The 20,634-nt window shown below is 40.7% G+C and overlaps 1 protein-coding gene across 2 annotated transcripts in view; it reads left to right on the forward strand.

The window, feature by feature from the left end:
- Positions 1-20,634, forward strand: part of TUBGCP4 (tubulin gamma complex component 4) — a 36,688-nt gene that overhangs the window by 14,027 nt on the left and 2,027 nt on the right. For both annotated transcript variants that reach the window (XM_004421484.3, XM_087426342.1), the window contains exons 7-16: positions 1,541-1,742; positions 4,328-4,493; positions 4,967-5,091; positions 11,991-12,041; positions 12,451-12,556; positions 13,940-14,047; positions 14,804-14,942; positions 17,314-17,491; positions 18,290-18,424; positions 20,118-20,234. In XM_004421484.3, coding sequence (XP_004421541.2) covers positions 1,541-1,742; positions 4,328-4,493; positions 4,967-5,091; positions 11,991-12,041; positions 12,451-12,556; positions 13,940-14,047; positions 14,804-14,942; positions 17,314-17,491; positions 18,290-18,424; positions 20,118-20,234 — 1,327 coding nt within the window. The remainder of the gene's footprint in view (positions 1-1,540; positions 1,743-4,327; positions 4,494-4,966; positions 5,092-11,990; positions 12,042-12,450; positions 12,557-13,939; positions 14,048-14,803; positions 14,943-17,313; positions 17,492-18,289; positions 18,425-20,117; positions 20,235-20,634) is intronic.

Raw genomic sequence — 20,634 nt, forward strand, 5'->3', positions numbered from 1 at the left:
TTCAAATCTGGGGGCCAGCCCCATGGCCTAGCGGTTAAGTGCGCGCCCTCCGCTGCTGGTGGCCCGGGTTCGTATCCTGGGTGTGCACCGATGCACTGCTTGTCAGGCCATGCTGTGGCGGCATCCCATATAAAGTGGAGGAAGATGGGCACGGATGTTAGCCCAGGGCCAGTCTTCCTCAGCAAAAAGAGGAGGATTGGCATGGATGTTAGCTCAGGGCTGATCTTCCTCGCAAAAAAAAAAAAAGAAAAATTTCAAATCTACAAAAAAGTTGAAAGAACAATAACACCTGTGCAATAAACACCTGTATATCCTTTAGTTTCACCAGTTGTTAACATTTTGCCACATTTATATTTTTCTTTCTTTCTCCTTCTATGTGAACCATGAAATATATATGTTAGAGTATATGTAAATACACACACATGCATGTACACTACAGTTTTTTTGCTGAATCATTTGAAAGTAGTCATAGATATCATAATGCTTGTATCTCTTTAGAAAAAGTCTTCCCTTGATATAACCTCAATACCATATTACACTCAAGAAAGTTAACATTAATTCAACAATATTATATCCAAAATATATCTGAATTTCTCCTGTTGTCCCCAAAAGGCCTTTATAGCTGTTCTTTTTTGCAATCCAGGATCCAATCAGTGTTTCCATATTGCATTTGGTTGTCATGTCTTTTTAGTCTCTTCTAATTTGGAACAGTCCCCTTCCTTGCCTTTTTTTTTTAATCTTTGATAACATTGACATTTTAAGAGTCCTAACCAGTTGTCTTGTAGAATGTTCCACAATCTGGATTTTTCTGATTATTTCCTCATGATTAGATTCAGGTTAAACATTTTTGGTAAGAATACTACATAGGTCATATTATTTCCTGTTGCATCACATTAGAAGGCACAGAAAGAAGGTTTGTCCCATTACTAGTGTTGTAAAGTTTGATTACTTGGTATAGTATTTTCCACCAGTTCTCTCCATTTTAGAGGGACATTTTCCCCTTTATAATTAGTATGTTATCTGAGGGGGTAATCCTTTGAGACCACGTGAATATCCCATTCTCCAGCAGCCTTTCAGCATTTTGTTTTAGTTTCTGCCTTTTGTTGGATAATACTTTTTTCAGACCTCTCAGATACTGAATCTATTCTCCCTATGTGATTCCAACAGAAATACAGTAAATTTAATACTGTGTTAGCCAAAAAGAGAGTCCATTTAAACAGGAATCATCACTTTGAAACTTTACACAAAAGAGGAAAGAAAATGTGCCTCTTCTAAAAAACTATCAGAACATTTACTGAACATTTCAGACTTCAGTTATGTGGGCTACAAATTTAGCAATTTAATCACTTAGTCCATCCACAAACATTTAGATTAAAATAGCACAATTATTTTTAGCTTAATTGGTCATTTCCCTTTTGACTCATCAAACTCGAAGGCCTCTATTTATCCTGTAGTGGTTTAAAGCCTGCCCTCTGTGCCATTGCGGGGTTTAGTGTTCTCTAAGTGGACTTCTAAGTCTCCTGCTTTCCTCTCCACTCAGAATCCTGGCCGTGTGTCATGGGGTCATGTATAAGCAGCTCTCAGCCTGGATGCTACATGGACTCCTCTTGGACCAGCATGAAGAGTTCTTTGTCAAACAGGGTCCATCTTCTGGTAATGTCAGTGCCCAACCAGAAGAGGATGAGGAGGATCTGGGCATTGGGGGACTGACAGGAAAACAACTGAGAGAACTCCAGGACTTGGTGAGAGCACAGCAAGAAGCCTAGCATACTCCTAGCATACTCTACAGCAAAATGATCTTTGGGTGACACCCCCCCTTTGCCAGCTCATTGTAACCAGGGTACTTTCCATAAATTCTTTGGATGTAAACACGTGGCTTTATCTTAGCTTAATACTTAACTTAAACTTAATACCTAACGTAATGTGAGACTACAAAATAGAAAATATATTTGTGAGATTCCTTTCGTTTCCCCTTTTTCCAATATATGCATTTAAGAGGTTAATAATTTAACTCTTGTCTCCTAAGGTAGTCTTGTAGCTACCCTGTAGCTTTTAAATGCAGTTTGGAGTTTTGATTAGACTCCCCAAAGTCCTGTGTTATCCTTATTCATCTGTCCATCCATTCATCCATTCATTTATCCTGTTACATTTTACTTAATGCCTGTTATGTGCCAGGCACTGTTCTAGGTGCCACAAATACATAGACAAATAAAATGTAGTAGTTCCTGCCCTTAAAGAGCTTATAATTTAGTGGAAGAGATAGAAAAGTAAACAGTGACATTACATATACTAAGTGCTCTGGAAAGAGTAAGAATGAGTGTTCTCAGAACATGGTCTTAGAGTAACTAGAGAAAGCTTTTCAGTGGAATGTATATCTAAATTGCAGAGTTTTGGAGGAGAAGTCAAGAAATGTTCCAGGTAGAGGGAAAGATGTGTGTAAAGTACAGAGGCCATGAAGGATGTGGCTTGTTTGAGGAACCATTAGTAAGTCAGTTGAAATGGTGCAGTAAAAGCTGAAATATAAAGTACAAGGGACTGGGCCGGCCCCGTGGCTTAGCGGTTAAGTGCGCACGCTCTGCTGGTGGCGGCCCGGGTTCGGATCCCGGGCATGCACCGACGCACCGCTTCTCTGGCCATGCTGAGGCTGTGTCCCACATACGGCAACTAGAAGGATGTGCAACTATGACATACAACTATCTACTGGGGCTTTGGGGGGAAAATAAATAAATAAATAAAAGTATTTAAAAAAAAAAGTACAAGGGCCAGAGGAAGGGATGGGGAAGTGGCAATCAGTGAAGCTGTTGAGTTAAGCAGGGGTAAGATCGTGAAAGCCCTTGTAAACAATGGGAAGGAATTTGAACTTGAACTTGAAAAGAGCTGGGAGCCAGTGAAGAATTTTAGGCGAGGTTAACACAATCAGACTTACGATAGATCACTCTGGATACTGCATGAGGAATCATTTTTTAAAAATCAAGATTAATGGCAGGTCAGTTAGGAGAATGTCAGTGACAATTAGACAAAAAACAACAGTGGCCTATGCCGAGAGTGGTAACAGTACATATGGAGAAGAATAAAGAGGGTTGAGAGAGATTTAGGAGCTGGAATAAGTCAGCCTTAGTGATTGATTGGATATGGGTCCAGAGGGAAGAATCAAGGACGATACTGAAGTTTCTGCCTTCAGCAGCTAGGCAAGTAGTGAGGATAAGGAATGTGTATCGCTGGCATTGGGGGAAAGAAGATGGGTCTAATTTTGGACATGTTGAGTTTGAGGTTCTTGTAGGAAATGTCCAGTGGGCTGAGCCTAGAGCTCATGAGAGCAATCTAGCTTAAAGATAAAGATTTAGGAGTCATCGCATATAGAAGTTTTTAATCTGGGGTCCGTGGGTGATGGCTTCAGGAAGTACTGTGAAATGTATGTTTGTATATTTGTCTGGAAGGTCCATAGCTTTTGTAATTGCAGATAGTCCTGTGATGTAAAAAGATTAAAAATATCTGTTACGATGATCAGTTCAGACACAGAAGATGTGATGGTCTAAGAAGAGTGTGGAGAGCGAGAGGAAAAGAGGGTCTGGGATAGTGCCCTGAGGAACACCAGCACTGAAGCCCAACCAAAAAGGGCAAACAGCAGAGATCAAAGTCAGGATCATGGAGCCCGGAGTTCTGGGTTGGGGCAAGATAAGGGTCAAATCAGAAGCAAGTCAGGGAATGGGAGAGGCCCAAGTGGTTGAGTGGTGGGTGTCTGGGGCTTAATGGGCTAGGTTAGTGTGTATCAGAATCACTTGGAGAGCTTGTTAAAACATGGATTGCTGGGCCTCATCCCCCATATTTTCTATAGATCTGAGGAAGGGCTTGAAAATTTGCATTTCTAACAAGTTCCCAAGTGAGGCTGATGCTGCTGGTCCAGGAGCCACACTTTGAGAACTACTTGGCTAAATGACTTGGGCTAGTGTAAAGAGCTGGGCACAGCAGGCATATACACAAGATAATAAAATCATAGACATGCAGACCTGGAAAAAATAAAGACCAATTATCCCATGGTACAAGTAAGGAAACGGAGTTCCAGATCTACAAGTTTTTACACAGTAGTAAAGGCAGAGAGAGGACTAAAACACTAATGTTAAAAAACTATTTCCACCATGCTGTCCTGCTGCCTGAAAATGGAATACATCTCTCTAACGCTAGTAATTGAAGAATTATGCAACTTAAGATTTAAAGTCCCTGCTTCTAGAAAATATAACTCATGGGTTGGTTGAGTTACGGGATGTTTTCTTGTTTTCCCTTTCTTACTTCATACATCATCTCTGATACGGATTATTTCCTTGGCTAGCGCCTGATAGAGGAAGAGAACATGCTGGCACCGTCTCTAAAGCAGTTTTCCCTGCGAGTGGAGGTTTTGCCGTCCTACATTCCAGTGAGGGTTGCTGAAAAAATCCTGTTTGTTGGAGAATCTGTCCAGATGTTTGAAAATCAAAATGTGAACTTGACTAGAAAAGGTAGGGCCAGCTCCGTGGCTTGGCGGTTGGGTGCGCGCGCTCAGCTGCTGGCGGCCTGGGTTCGGATCCCAGGCACACACCGACGCGCCGCTTCTCCGGCCATGCTGAGGCCGCGTCCCACGTACACCAGCTGGAAGGATGTGCAGCTATGGCATGCAAATATCTGCTGGGGCTTTGGGGGGAAAAAAATAAATAAATAAAATTATTAAAAAAAAAAAGAAAAAGAAAAGGTAGGAATCTCCTTGCCCAGTGGACCCCATCCTCAACAAAGGGCCCTTCTTACTTGATATTGTGTGGCCCCAAGGAATGCCTGGTCAGAGTGAGTGGCAAGTAATATTTATGTACTGAGATTTCAGCACAACCATGCCACGCTCGCCTGAGAAGTAGGTGAAGGAGCCGTACCACCAGGATTAGAAAACCTTGCCTGTCTTGCTTGTTCTCTGTCTTCCTTTGACAGTGCTTTCTTTTCGCAGGGTCCATTTTGAAAAACCAGGAGGACACTTTTGCTGCAGAGCTGCATCGTCTCAAGCAGCAGCCGCTCTTCAGCCTGGTGGATTTTGAGCAGATGGTGGATCGTATTCGTAGTACTGTGGCTGAGGTTTGTGTTTCGTACTATATTTTCTTAGAGGGAAAATGGACTGGTTCCCCAGAAATTGAGTATTTGACTTTTATTTCTTCTTGATGTGGTTAGAACTTAGCTTGGAGGGAATTGTTTGAGAGAGTTGAAGGGCAAGGAGTAGAAAAGAAAAGCATTCTATCTGTTTTTAATAATAGAGGCAGAACTGCCTTTACCTTTTCACACCTGAGAGGAGTTTGCTAGTTAGCTAGTTAGTTAATTAGTTAGTTGAATAAAGGGAGGTCTTAGTTTCATTTCAGACAGTCAGCATTTTGAGTCTGTCTATATAGTTAGCAATAACTCCAAGGACTCAACTAATATTTTTTTATTTAGTTTTTTATTTAGTTTTTTTATATCTTTTTTTTTTAATTTAACTTTGAAACCATTTTTAAGTGTGCATTTAGGATTAGCCCTTTTTTTTTTAATTTTTTTATTTTTTCCCCCAAAGCCCCAGTAGATAGTTGTATGTCATAGCTGCACATCCTTCTGTATGTGGGACGCGGCCTCAGCATGGCCAGAGAAGCGGTGCGTCGGTGCACGCCCAGGATCTGAACCCCGGGCCGCCAGCAGTGGAGCGCAAGCACTTAACCGCTAAGCCACAGGCCGGCCCAGGAATCAACTAATTTTGACTAAATTTAGTGCCTTACATTTTAGAATGGCTTTATTACTTCTTTCATTTATGGATATGATATTCTTATGAGAAAGGCAGAACAAGTATTATTTTTCCATTCCTATAAATGAAAAAGAATACTCAGCTAACTTGTGCAGTGTTGCACAGTAAGTAACAAAGGTGAGGTCAGAAACAGGTCTTCTGATTCCTACTTCAGTGTTCTTAAGTGAATTGTGCTTCATCCACCAACTTAAATTGTGACCAATAATTTTTCAAATGGGTATATGTTCTGTGGCTCCTAATAAAATTTGGCTCACAGGTGTGTGCTAACTTGAAATGAGATCTTTAGTCAACTGTGTTGTTAACTACGTTAGTGGTTTTCAACTCTGGCCATGCATAGAATCGCTTGGGGGAATCTTAAAGCAGGCACTTGCGCCAGTTCCTTACTTCCAGAGCTTCTGATTCGTAGGGCAGGAGAGAGTAGCACTTGTATTTGTACCAGCCAACCGATAAACAGACCTCCGCAGGTGATTTTGAAGCATAGCCGGGTGAACTAGGGTCAGCATCTAGAACTGCTCAGAAGCTTAGCATCAGATATCTGCACGTTAGAAGCACAGTAATCTATCATGAATATGATTTGCTTTTCTGGTCACTGTCTCAAAAATTCCTAGGCATTGGAGACAGAGCTGTGATGTAGACATAGAATATTAGATCTTAAGGTGACCTCGAGGTATCACTTGATTTTATTTTTTATGGGCAAGTAAATGTCTAAACCATCTAGAATGCATGTTTCTGTCCTTTCAAAATTTCAGGAAGCTGCCTCTCCTCCGTCTATCGCCGAGGAAGGGGCTGGTGTCTTCAATTCCTTTCATCTTACTTTATTGAATCTGTTTCTGTTCTTTTATCATTTTTGTGATAACTCTTTCAAAAATGTAATTAGTGGAGGAAAGCAAAATTTTATTGAATAAGATTTTAAATTTTTTTCTTATGAAATTTTGAAATGCATATATTGCTACAAATTATATTTCCAGTTTGTAAAAATGATAGACAAAGGATTAAAGGTCAGACTTTGAAGTTTTTTAAAGTTGTAGCTAACAGACTTTTTTGAAAGGTATTATTATAACAGTAATAACAGCTTATAGTAATGAAAAGAAATACAGTGTACCCAGAAGACCAAAGGGGGAGTGTCTTGTAAATACATATCACACTCATCCCCTTTTCCACCTCTCTCTCCTTTTTTATATTGTAAACAAGTATACATACTATATGAATCTACTTATATAAAGTTCAAAAACAGGCATAACTAATCTGGTGTTAGATGTCAGGATAATATTTGCCCTTGGTCAATGGAAAGGGCATGAGTGGGGCTTTCAAAAAATGAAAGTTTTACAACTTTCCTTCCAATTTTTAAACTTTTGCTTTTTTTTTCTCTTACAATCTTGGCTAGGATCTCTATACTGCATTAAACATCGGGGTAATAGTTGATATAAACTGTGTTAAACAGTAGAGGTGATAATGGGCATCCTTGATTTGTTGGCTCTTAAAGATAATGCATCTAAAGTTCCTCTATTACTATAATATTTGCTGTAGGTTTTTGGCACATAGGTTTATTAAGTTAAAAAAGTTATCTTCTCTTCCTAGCTTGCTATGAGTTTTTATCATAAATAGATGTTCAATTTGTCAACTGCTTTTGCTATATCAATTAAGGTACAGTTTCTTGCTCTGGGTTCTTTTTCTCCTGTAGACTATTCATATGGTAAATTCGTGGTTAGATTTTCAGATGGTGAGTCTTCCTGAGATAAACCATACTTGAACATGGTGTTTTATTTTTTAATACATATACTGTACTGGATTTGGTTAGCAAATACAATATTGAGTATTTTTGCATCTTTATTTACTAGTGAAATAAGACTCTACTTTTCTCTTCCTGTATTTTTCTTATGTGGTTGTGGAATAAAGATTATATAAGCCTCATAAAATGAGCTAGGTATCTATCACTCTTACTCTGTTTTTAGAACAATTGATATAAGACAGGAATTGTTACTGCAATTTTGATTGAATTTACCTGAAAAATCATCTAAGCTAGGTTTTTTTAGGAGGGGAAATCTTCACCAGTTCAACATATTTAAAACCTGTTAATCTATTCAAGACATTTATTTCTTCTTGTACCCATTTTGGTATCCATTTCATCTAGATTTAATTTTTTAAAAATCTCTGCTTGTCCGTAGCTATTTATGTTTTATTTTGTATTTTATTTATTTTAATCTTTTTTATTGTTTAGTCTTATTAGTCTTTTCAAAGAACCAGCTTTTGTTTTTATTAATCTTCTTTATTTTTTCTCTATTTCATTGATATCTGCATTTATCTTTACTATTTTTCTTCCTTCTTGTTTCTTTGAGTTTTCTCTGTTACTCTTTTCCAGTTTCGTGGTTGAAAGCTTGACTCTTCTGTTTTCAGACTTTGTTTCCTAAGAAATATATATGAAACTTGACACATTGCTTCGACTCTGTCCCACAAGGTTTTGGCATGTGTGGTCTTCATTATCATTCTGTTCTAAACAAGTCTTAGTTTTCTTTATGATTTTCTTTTTAACCCAAGGAATTAAGTTTTAATTTTATTGCAGCATAGTTGGAGAACATAGTCTGTATAACGGTCCTTTGGAATTTATTGAGGCTTCCTTTATGGACTAATATAGGGTCTGTTTTTTGTTTTTAACTGTGCTGCGTCTGCCCAGAGAATGTATTTTCTGTGTTGAGTCTGGAGTTCTGTGCATGTCCTAATTCCTCATTTTCAGATTATATGTCAGGCATGTGCATATTTATAATGAGCGTATATTCTGTTTCACCTTTTATGTATACATAATGTCCTCTTTATCACTTATGATATATATTTATATATGTATATATACTTTTAATTAAATTCTATTTTTTTAATTATTAAGATCACTGTCCAGCTTTCTTTTGGGTCATGTTTACCTGACGTATCTTCTTCCGTCCTTCATTTTCAGCCCTTCTATGGGCTTTTATCCCCCGATTCTTACCCTCCCTATCCCCGAGCAACTGCTGTTCTGCTTTCTGTCTCTATAGATTAGTTTTCATTTTCTAGATTTTATATAAATGGAATCATACAGTATGTATTCTTTTTGGGGAGGAGGTGGGTCAGACTTCTTTTACTCAGCATAATTATTGTGAGATTAATCCATGTCACATGTATCAATAGTTTATTCCTTTTTTTTAGCTTGCACAGAACACTCATAACCATCGTTAATACATGTTTATTTATTTATTTATTTATTATTTTTTGTGTGTGTGAGGAAGATCAACCCTGAGCTAACATCCATGCCAATCCTCCTCCTTTCCCCGCCCCCCCAAAGCCCCAGTAGATAGTTGTATGTCATAGTTGCACATCTTTATATTTGCTGTATGTGGGACGCGGCCTCAGCATGGCCGGAGAAGCGGTGCATCAGTGCATGCCCGGGATCCGAACCCAGGTCGCCAGTAGCGGAGCGGACGCACTTAACAGCTAAGCCACGGGGCCGGCCCAATATATGTTTTTTTAAACATTTCTCTAAATGTATTACAGAATGGCAAACACATCTCTTCACTTAAAAAACACTCTTCGCTTTGTAGCAAGCAGGTACCACTTTTATAAACATCCTTATTACAAGTTTTTATAAACACTTCTCTAAATGCACGACAGAAGAGCTATCACATCCATTCCCTGAAATACCACTCTTCGCGAAGTATCCTGCACATACAATTTTTTTAAACATCTTTATTACATGTGTTTTCATTTTTTATCTTTTTTATCTTGATACATGGGTTTTTATTTATTTTTTATTGAAATATATTTGACACATAACATCATCTTTTTTTTTTGAGGAAGATTAGCCCTGAGCTAACATCTGTTGCCAATCCTCCTCTTTTTGCCCAGGAAGATTGGCCCTGGGCCAACATCCGTGCCCATCCTCCTTTACTTTATTTTTTTTTATTTTTTTTTTTTTTAAAGATTTTATTTATTCATTTTTTTCCCCCCAAAGCCGCAGTAGACAGTTGTATGTCATAGGTTCACATCCTTCTAGTTGCTGTACGTGGGACTCGGCCTCGCGTTGTACGGAGAAGTGGTGCCTCGGGATGCGAACCCAGGCCGCCAGCATCAGAGCGCGCGCACCTAACCGCCAAGCCACAGAGCCGGCCCCTCCTTTACTTTATATGGGATGCCGCCACAGCACGGCTTGATAAGCGGTGCGTAGGTCCGTGCCCAGGATCCAAACCTGTGAACCCTGGGCCGCCGAAGTGGAGCGTGGGAACTTAACTGCTACGCTGCCAGGCCAGCCCCTAACGTCATCTAAATTTAAGGTGTAAAACATGTTGATTTGATACATTTATATATTGTAATGTGATTACCGTTGTACCAATAGTTAGCATCTCTATCACGTCACATTATCATTTCTTTCGTTTGGTGGGAATAATTACGATCTAGTCTCTTAGCAAGTTGGATGTTTATAATACAATATTGTTGTCCATATTCTCTATGCTGTGCATTAGATCTCCAGGACTTCTTTATCTACTAGTTGCAAGTTTGTACCATTAGACAACGTCTCTCCTATTCCCCTACCCTCTAGCCTGTGGTAACTACCATTTTACTCTCTGTTTTTATGAGTTTGGCTTTTTTAGATTACACAAATAAGTGATATCATACAGTACTTGTCTTTCTCTGTTTGACCTATCTCACTTAGCAGAATGTCCTCAAGGTCCATCTGTGTTGTCACAAATGGCAGGATTTCCTTCTTTCTCAGGGCTGAATATTCCATTGTATATACCAATTTCATTATCCATTCATTTGTTGATGGCAACATAGGTTGTTTCCATATCTTGGCTATTGTGAATAATGCTGCAAGAAACATGGGAGTGCATGTATCTCTTTGTTTACCTGTTTTTATTTCCTTTGCGTATACACCCAGAAGTGGAATTGCTTGATCACATGGTAGTTCTATTTTTAATTTTTTGAGGAACTTGCATACTGTTTTCCATAGTGGCTGCACCAATTTACATTCCCACCAACAGTTCACAAAGGTTTCCTTTTATTACATCCTTACCAACACTTGTTATCTCTTTTTTTATGACAGACATTCTAACAGGTGATATCTCCTTGTGGTTTTTCCTCCACCCAGGATGTGAATCATCCCATTGTCCAGTGTGTCTACACTGTATACATTACCCAACCGTTAGTCACTTAGCAACCATCTCAGTTATCAGATCAATTGTTATGGTATTGCATTGCTTGTGTTCAAGTAACCCTTATTTTACTTATTAATGACCCCAGAGTGCAAGAGTACGGTGATGCTGTCAATTTGGATATGCCAAAGAGAAGCCATAAAGTGCTTCCTTTAAGTGAAAAGGTGAAAGTTCTCTACTTAATAAGGAAAGAAAAAAATCATATGCTGAGGTTGCTAAGATCTACAGTAACTTTTATTACAGTATATTGTTATATTTATTATTGTTAATCTCTTACCATGCCTAATTTATAAATTAAACTTTATCATAGGTATGTATGTATAGGAAAAAATGTAGTATATATAGGGTTCAGTACTATCCGTGGCTTCAGGCATCCACAGGGGGTCTTGGAACATATCCCTGTGGATAAGGGGGGACCATTGTATATAATTTAAAAAGTTTTTCTTATTGTATTGACAAAGTCTTTCATACAATGATGAATGACGTTAAAGGTATTTCTTCTAATATTTCACCATTAAATACTTTGTTTGCTGTGGGGTTTTGGTATACACCCTTTTATCAGAATAAAGAAGTTTCTTTCTATTCCTTGTTTGCTTGCTTGCGTTTTTAAAATCATGAATGGATGTTGAGTTTTGTCAAATGCTTTTTCTGCATCTATTGAGGTGATCATATGGTTTTTCTCTTTTAGTCTTTAATGTAGTAAATTACATTCATATTTAAAATTTTTTATTCTTTGTCGAGATAAAATTCACATAACAAAATTCATTATTTGAGCCATTTAAAATAGTGTACAACTCATTGGTTTTTGGTATATTCACAGTATTGTGCAACCATCATCACTAATTCCAGAACATTTCCATCTCATACATTTTTTTTTACTGTTAAACTATCCTTTCATTCCTGGGATTAACCCAACTTGGTCATGGTAAATATATTCTTTTCTCAATACGTTGCTGGATTTGTGCAGGCCCATTCTTTGCAGGAGTTTTCATTGTAATGAAATTTTGTCCCTGTTTTGTTGGTTCTTTTCACAGCATCTCTGGAAGCTGATGGTAGAAGAGTCAGATTTACTGGGTCAGCTGAAGGTAATAGATTAGCTGTTTTTTTAACTCTTAAAATGATGCTGGTAGGCCAGCCTCTCCTGAGAGCACTGGTTGCCTATACCCAGACTTCCAGAGGCCTCATATGTCTTCACCCAAGAGGGCAAACTACCTAATGCTACAGATCTACTATAGGACAAAGCTTTGGGTGTTTACTTTATTCTGGCATAATATAATTGTGTTTTCATTGAATAAATGATACCAAAGACACACCATTTATCTTGCCTTGAGGAATTGCTAAGTATGCCCCTTTGAAATGCCAAAAGCCTGTATCCTTTTGTGGGTTGGGCTCAAACTGATGAGACTGGAAATTACATGTGTAATTCTCTTAGGATAGTGAGGAGCTCCTGGCCCTGCTGGATTACTGAATTATAAATTGAAATTCTTTCCACAGATCATTAAAGACTTTTACCTTCTGGGACGTGGAGAACTGTTTCAAGCCTTCATTGACACAGCTCAACACATGTTAAAAACACCACCCACTGCGGTAACCGAACATGGTAATTGCCTTGTCGGCCTGCAAATTACCAGCTTACTGAAGTTGTGGGGTATTTCTTGGCTGCTTTTGAACCATTTAGGCCAGTTCCACGTAAGAGCTGCCTGGTGAGTTACAGAGCAGTGTTTCCAAAGATGGAAGGCCCTTTCAGGTAGGCTTCATGCTGAGGTCATTAGGAGCAGCATCTTGGTTTGTGACCCTTCCTGGAAGAGTTGGTGCAGGCCTTCAAACCAGGTATTTTATCTCATCAGATTATAGCCATATATGGGACATATTGGGACTTACTGCCACTTGCCACTTACTGTATTAGAACTCTTTAGGTTGTGAATGATGGAAACCTCACCTGAACTATGCTTTTGTATGCTCTTTGATGGCTTTACAGTCCCATCTGGTCCCATAGCCACCAACAGCTCCCAGGAACACGCCTCACGGTGTCTACTGGAGGAGCCAAACCCAGTCTCTCTGGTAGCAAGTTGAAGAGTTCTAGGGAAAGGGTTTTGATTAGCCCAGCCCAGATCACATATTGGGATAGATCAAAGAGGTCTGACACTAAGATATGCCCACTTCAATAAAATGTTCACCCTTGACCAGTTGATGACCATTCCCATTCAAACTACATGAGCAGAGTGGGGTAAGGATCAGAGTCAAAAAAAAGAAAATGGGGTGGGGGGGGGGCGGGAAAGGGTTACCATTTTTCTAGCTTTGTAAAACAATAGATGTCCACTATACTTACATAGGACTTTTTTGGTTGCAAACATCAGAAAACCCAATTCAAACTCACTTAAGCAAAGAAGAAAAAAGAATTTATTGATTCTCATAACTGAAAAAAGGTCATAGATATGATAGCTTTAGGCAAAGTTTGATCCAGTGGCTCACATGGTGCCCTCAGGACTTGGTGTCATTCCATCTTTCACCTCTGGCTTTCTTCGCAGACAGGAGATGGCCTCCAACCAAGCTCACGTCCTACTAAGTCCCTGTTTATCGTGAAAAAAAGAGCTGCACTCTTTCAGAGTCTGAATAGAGCCCCTGGATTGGCCTAGCTTGAGTCATGTCATGTTCATATGCCTAAACAAAATAGTGTAACATGGAAGGGTATTACATTCTACTTGATCATGCCTAGGTCACCTGCCTACCCCTAGGATCAGATTCTGTCAACCCCACTGGAACTACATGGATTGTACTGGGCAGGGGTAATACTCCAAGGAAAATCAGGGTGCTTTTAGCAGCAAGAGAAGGAGGAATGCATGCTAGCCAGGCAAAAGCAACCAATGTCTCCTGCGTCCTGCTGTTAGGGTTAGGCAGGCTGAGGGCAAAGTGGGAAGCCAGAGGAGTCTGGGTTTGTTCTGTAGCAAAGCATTCTTGTCAACCCATGTGTTCTTTCTTACAGATGTGAATGTGGCCTTCCAACAGTCAGCACACAAAGTGTTGCTAGACGATGACAACCTTCTCCCTTTGTTGCACTTGACAATTGAGTATCATGGAAAGGAGCATAAAGGTTTGCCACTCTTTCTTCTACCTTTCTGCTCCTCTTGGTCATCATCTGTTCTTCCATCTGCCTCCACAGAAACCATATTATTTTGGACCGTAGAAATCACCTAGTCTTGTCCCTAATTTTATACGGGAGAAAAGTCCAGAGAGGCTAAGTGAGATGCCCAGGCCATGGTTTTTGTTTTATTTATTTATTTATTTATTTTTGTGTGTGTGTGTGTGAGGAAGATCAGCCCTGAGTTAACATCCATGCTAATCCTCCTCTTTTTGCTGAGGAAGACCAGCTCTGAGCTAACATCTATTGCCAATCCTCCTCCTTTTTTTTTTCCCCAAAGCCCCAGTAGACAGTTGTATGTCATAGTTGCATATCCTTCTAGTTGCTGTATGTGGGACGCGGCCTCAGCATGGCCGGAGAAGCGGTGCGTCGGTGCGCGCCCGGGATCCGAACCCGAGCAGCCATAGTGGAGTGCGCGCACTTAACCGCTAAGCCACGGGGCCAGCCCCATGGTTTTTGTTTTTGTTTTTGTCATCCTGCTGGAATGGTCTCTGTTTATTTCCTGCCACCAGATTTTAAGGCTAAAAAAAGGATCTCTGAAAGACCTCCGAAGAGAGCCTCACAGAGAAGTTTCCTTGCCTCCTGCAAGTCCCCCTTGTGTCCCCTTCATGCTTCTGACACTGCAGGGTCGCGTGAGCCCTCACTTCATCAATGTTATTCTTGTGAAGCTCTGGTTCTAGATAAGCCAGATCATCTTTTCTCTTACAGATGCTACTCAGGCAAGAGAAGGGCCTTCTCGGGAAACTTCTCCCCGGGAAGCCCCTGCATCTGGCTGGGCGGCCCTAGGTCTTTCCTACAAAGTGCAGTGGCCACTACACATTCTCTTCACCCCTGCTGTCCTGGAAAAGTGAGTATTTCTGAGTTTCTCACAAGTCAATATTACACACCTTACTTCCAGTGAAAGAAATTAGCAGGAATAGGATTGGTGGGAGCAAAAAAGCCACTTAACTAGTTTTTAATGGTCTATGAATCGGAGGTCGCAAACTCAAATGACTTTAGGGGCTAGGCAGAAAACATTGATAAGTAAAGCTGAAGATGGAGACGATAGGGGGTGGTGGATGCTGGAATGAACAGGAGGGTCAAATCCTTAAAACCATCAGTTTGTTTGTTTTTTTAATCTGAAAATAACAAACAGTTTATAGGCTGCCAGTTTGTGACCTCTGGAAAATGCAGTCTCAGGCACCATATTGCGAGTCTGGCCCTTGATAATTCTATCAGACTGACAAGGTTCCTCCCTAACTCTTGTAAGTTTTTGCTGATTTACTTGGGAAGACTCTCCAAGCCCAAGTGTTTGCTGTAGACTTTAGCCACTGGGGAGAAGATCACCTCCTTACCCCCAGGGAGAGGCAATGGGGGAGCCAAGCTAGTGGGTGGAATAAAGGAGCTGGACCAAGGTGGTAAAAGACTCTCTTGGATCAGCTTTGGTCTTTATCCCAAGAGCCTTCCAAGTGCTGTTGCTTGGCCCCATCAGGAACTGATGTCCCCAAACCACAAGGGAACTAGAGCACTAAGGAAAGGAGGCGGGGGAAGCATACTTGGCTGGTGGTGGCCTTGGAAATCCATCACCACCTCAAAATCCATTTCATGGACTTCCCAAATCGTATTACAGGTTTGGGCCCTGGCCCCTGGCATGGCAGGAGGAGGGAAGCTGTCCTGCTCAGGCTAGACGCATGGAGAAAAGGGAAACAAATGAACAGAAGGGCCCCTTTTCCTTCCTTTTCCTGTTCACAATCTTCTCTGCTTTTTTGGGGTAGAGAAGGTTAGGGTATGACAGGCTAGGCATAAACTGGAAAAGACATGCAGGTTCAGGAAGAAGATTCTGTGGCAGGTTCAGAGCCCACAGCTCACCTAAGTAAGCTGTGCAGACCTTGTCCAAAGAGCCTCTAAAGTGCCATAGCTCCCAGCATCCCACAGGCAGATAGTCCACTCACCTCCTCCCTTGATATGCTCTTAACACCCTTGAAGAAATCAAGCTCAGAAGTATTTTTCAAAACTTTTTATTAGGAAAATTTCCAAATAAAAATAAAAGTGTGGACTACACTGAACTCTGATGTGGACTACAATGAACTCTTATGTATGCATTATCCAGCTTCAGTAACCATCAACATTATGCTACTTGTTTCATCTTTCTTTTTTTGTTAGAGCCTTTTAAAGCAAATCCCAGACATGTCATTTCACTCCATCACTATGCAATTAAAAAAAAGGCATGTTTTTAACATAACTGTAATGCCATTATCACACTCAATAAAATTAATAATAATTCCATATTATTTAATATCCAGTCCACATTAAAATTTCCCCTATTATCTTAAAAATTTTTTTTTATGGTTGGGTTTGTTCAAATCAGAATCTAAACAAGGTGTTCTATTTTCAATATGTTGTTCCATTAGAAGTAGGTAATTTTTAAAACCAAATGGAATCGGATTGTCTTCTGCAAGCCTGCCTAAGAACAGGTAAATGTACCGTGTTCCACCAGGAATCTGTTGCTCTTCCCATGTGTCTTCTCGGTACAGGGGCTCAGCATTAGGCAGCTAGTGCCTGAGCTAGTTGGGAGGTTGATCTCAGTGAGGGGAGCCCTCAATTGTATTTTCTCTTTTTTGGGTTTCAGGACAGAGAATCAGATTAACCAAAATCCTTGATTCCTAACACATTCTTATTATGGGTCCATGCAAGACCCTCCTTCCTTCCTTCTTACACACACTCACATGCACACACCGTAAAACCACTTCCCAGCACAAAAACTAGAACACTGACAGTAATGTCCATCTACCTATGTTCTTTCCCAGTTCTGCTGCCTTGCCTCTCCCAACCCAAGGTGACCACTATCCTAAATTCCATGTTTTCTATCCTTTTTATATGTAGTTTTATAACATCTATGTATTTTCCCAAAAAAGTATACTTTTTTCTATTTAGTTGTTTTAAGCATTATAAAAAGGGGTATTAGGCTATATGTAATCTTTTGAGATTTTCCTTTTTCATTCAAAATCATTTTGCTAGGAGTAATTGTGTTGTATAGCTGAAGTTCATTAATTTTGACAGCTATGTAATATTCCATCATATAAAATAAACCACAGTTTATTTGTCCACATCTCTAGCCATTCTTATTTCCTTCCTGCGTTTTTGGGGAGGAGTAGGTGGCACAAAGTCCTAGGGTCTGTCATGTGGGTGCGGTGGGGAATGAAGTTTTTATCTCAGATAGCCTGATGTTTATGTCCTAGGTACAACGTTGTTTTCAAGTACTTACTGAGTGTGCGCCGGGTACAAGCTGAACTGCAGCACTGCTGGGCCCTCCAGATGCAGCGCAAGCACCTCAAGTCCAACCAGACTGACGCAGTCAAGTGGCGCCTAAGAAATCACATGGCATTCTTGGTGGATAATCTCCAGTACTATCTCCAGGTCTGTGCCAAGGGATGAATAGAAGGAAGGGGTATGAAAAGAAGTCCAGGAGGTTGGCAAGAGTTACTGAAGAGGGGCTGCAGTCCTACATTTGATGAAATACTGGGGTTTGAGAAAATGCACTTATATCACTAGGCATGTTTCTTGGGGGCATTTTAGAGGAAAGTGGAAATAAATGGATGAAGGATAATGAGGAGTTAGGGTCCTTATCAGCAATGCATTATTTTTTTTTTTTTTTTTTTTTTTAAAGATTTTATTTATTTATTTTTCCCCCAAAGCCCCAGTACATAGCTGTCTGTCATAGCTGCACATCCTTCTAGTTGCTGTATGTGGGACGCGGCCTCAGCATGGCTGGAGGAGTGGTGCCTCGGTGCGCACCCGGGATCCGAACCCGGGCCGCCGGCAGCGGAGCGCACGCACTTAACCGCTAAGCCACGGGGCCGGCCCAAGCAATGCATTATTTAACTTTTGTTGACCTGACCCTTATTTTTATCGTTTGCTGTACTTCTGGAATCCTATAGGACTTAACCAAGTCAGTCAGCAGAAGGGATTGGGTTGGGGCAGGGGGAGGGGGGTCTGCCAAGGCAGTGGAGGTTGTTAGGAACTAGTCAGATAACTTTCTACAAGGCTAGGCAACATAAGGGTGTCTTTGGTCAGCCTTAGAGTGGCTTGGACAGGAGGAAGATGAGTAGCGGCAAAGAATTTTTATTTCATCCTGTCCTTGGCATCTTAATATTGTTGAGTGCTTAGAATATGCAAGGTGTTAAAATTATCTGTTTGATTTTACCTGTCTGTCAGGTAGATGTGCTGGAGTCACAATTCTCACAGCTGCTTCATCAAATCAATTCTACCCGAGACTTTGAAAGCATCCGACTGGCTCATGACCACTTCCTGAGCAATTTGCTGGCTCAGTCCTTTATCCTGTTGAAACCTGTAAGTAGGACTGGTGGTTTCCTCACACTGCTTCTAGCCTGACTGCTCCCTTAGGCCTCTGAGTTCCCAGGATATGGAACTATCATTAAACAATTGTTCAGTCTCCATTTTTCAACATTTTTAACAACTCACAAAGCAAAACTAAAAGGGAATGTTAAAAGGGAACATAAATGTCTTTGAATTTCTGAAATATTATATCATAGGATGTGGTGAGCAGCTATAGATGAAAGAATATGTGCTTAACTCTCAGAAGAATTTAAAGAAATTTTAAAAACCTTTCTGACAGCACAGAAAGACCAATGAAAAGCATATGGCATTTACTTCCTTAGAAATCTTTTGGATCAGGATCATCCAGTTGTTTGAAAGTTTTCACAGACCCCTGAAGTAGTGTCTCTCTCCATGTATGTGTGTGTCTATGTATGTATGTATGTACATACGTACGGATGTATATCTCCTTCAGGGAAGTTATTCTCAACCTTGGCTCGTCGTCGGAATCATCTGGGAGCTGTAAAAATCTAGGACCCAGAGCACTTAAATGTGAATCCCTGGAGTGGAACTCAGGCATCAGTATTTTTCAAAGCTCACAAGTTGGTTCTAATTCCAAGATAAAAAGCAGGAAGATTGAAATGACCCCTTGTAGTTTCTTTTTTCTTTTTTTTATAATTTTATTTATTTATTTTTCCCCCAAAGCCCCAGTAGATAGTTGTATGTCACAGCTGCACATCCTTCTAGTTGCTGTACGTGGGACGCGGCCTCAGCATGGCCAGAGAAGCGGTGCGTCGGTGTGCGCCCGGGATCCGAACCCAGGCTGCCAGCAGCGGAGCACGCGCACTTAACTGCTAAGCCATGGGGCCGGCCCATGTAGTTTCTAATATAACAGTTGTACTTTATCTCTGATGTCAGCTAGTTTTTATTTCTCAGTTGTGCCACACCACAAGCGCTACAGACCTCACGTTTGTTCTGGTATTTGGGTGAGCTGAGTTATACAGATGCCACTCCAAAGGGTTCTGTGAATTGAAAACAACCAAGAACCACTGTGACAGATAGACTCCTTGTGTGGCATGAGTGCATCCTTGGGGAAAAACAGAATATCGGAGCAAATGGTCATCATTAAATATTTATTGAGTGCTTACAGTCTGCAAGGCACTGGGGATACAAAGAGGTATAAATCATGGCTCTGCCCTTAAGGAGCTCACAATCTAGTTGGAGAAACAAGACATACACACATACACAGATCCGTAACAACACAGGTGACCTGAACAAATGCCACATGAACAATACAGATAACGTACAGGCGAGAGAAGCAGGGGGTCACTAAAGGCTATGGTGGGGAAGGGAGCACCCCCTTGATAGAGTGGTACTTGAACTGGCATCAAGGAGCAGAGTATCCTGGGCACAGGGAACAACACTGAGAGCAAAGCTCAAGGCAGGAGCCCACTTGGTGACTAGTTTAATGTGGCTTGAGTGGAGGTTTTGTGCCAGGGTGACTAAGAGAGTGATAGCATTTTTGCCAGGAAGGGAAAATGCTTTACACATGTTACATTTTGAGGGGCTGGCAGGACTTGCATGTGGCATTGTTGCTCCTGAGGTCAGATGTGGGAGAAGGGGAATAAGTTAGTTCTTAGATTTTCCCAAAGCTTTAATTTCACAGATGTACCTTCTTTTCCTAATGCCAACTCTGTTTCCTGGGTAGGTGTTTCACTGCCTGAATGAAATCCTAGATCTCTGTCACAGCTTTTGCTCACTGGTCAGTCAGAACCTGGGCCCACTGGATGAGCGTGGGGCTGCCCAGCTGAGCATCCTGGTGAAGGTGAGTCTGCCTGGCCGTTGGAAGTATGCAGCCTTGTCCAAAGGATAGAGGTGGTTTTGCCAGTGGGGAATCGTGATCTTTCCCTCTGAGTCAATAAAGCATTTCCCCAATACATACACACAGAAGTAACAAGATACAAAGATAAAAATGTTGGTGTCAGTTGATTGTGAAGCAGATAATTATGTGCCGCCTCAGTGTTCACAAACAGTTCAGGCTTGAGTAGTTTATTCAGCCCACCAAATATACACTGGCTTTCTCTTCACTTCCTTGAACTAACCCCCTATTTCACTGAGATTATAATTAGCTGCATGTCACAAAAACACATAGGCTCTCCCCAACCCCAGCACATGATTTATAGAATATATTAATTTGAAACCAGCTGCTAAATTCCTACTGAGAA

This window comes from Ceratotherium simum, chromosome 3 (genome assembly GCF_057802395.1).
Source record: "Ceratotherium simum simum isolate JZ-2026a chromosome 3, ASM5780239v1, whole genome shotgun sequence".
Lineage (NCBI taxonomy): Eukaryota > Metazoa > Chordata > Mammalia > Perissodactyla > Rhinocerotidae > Ceratotherium > Ceratotherium simum.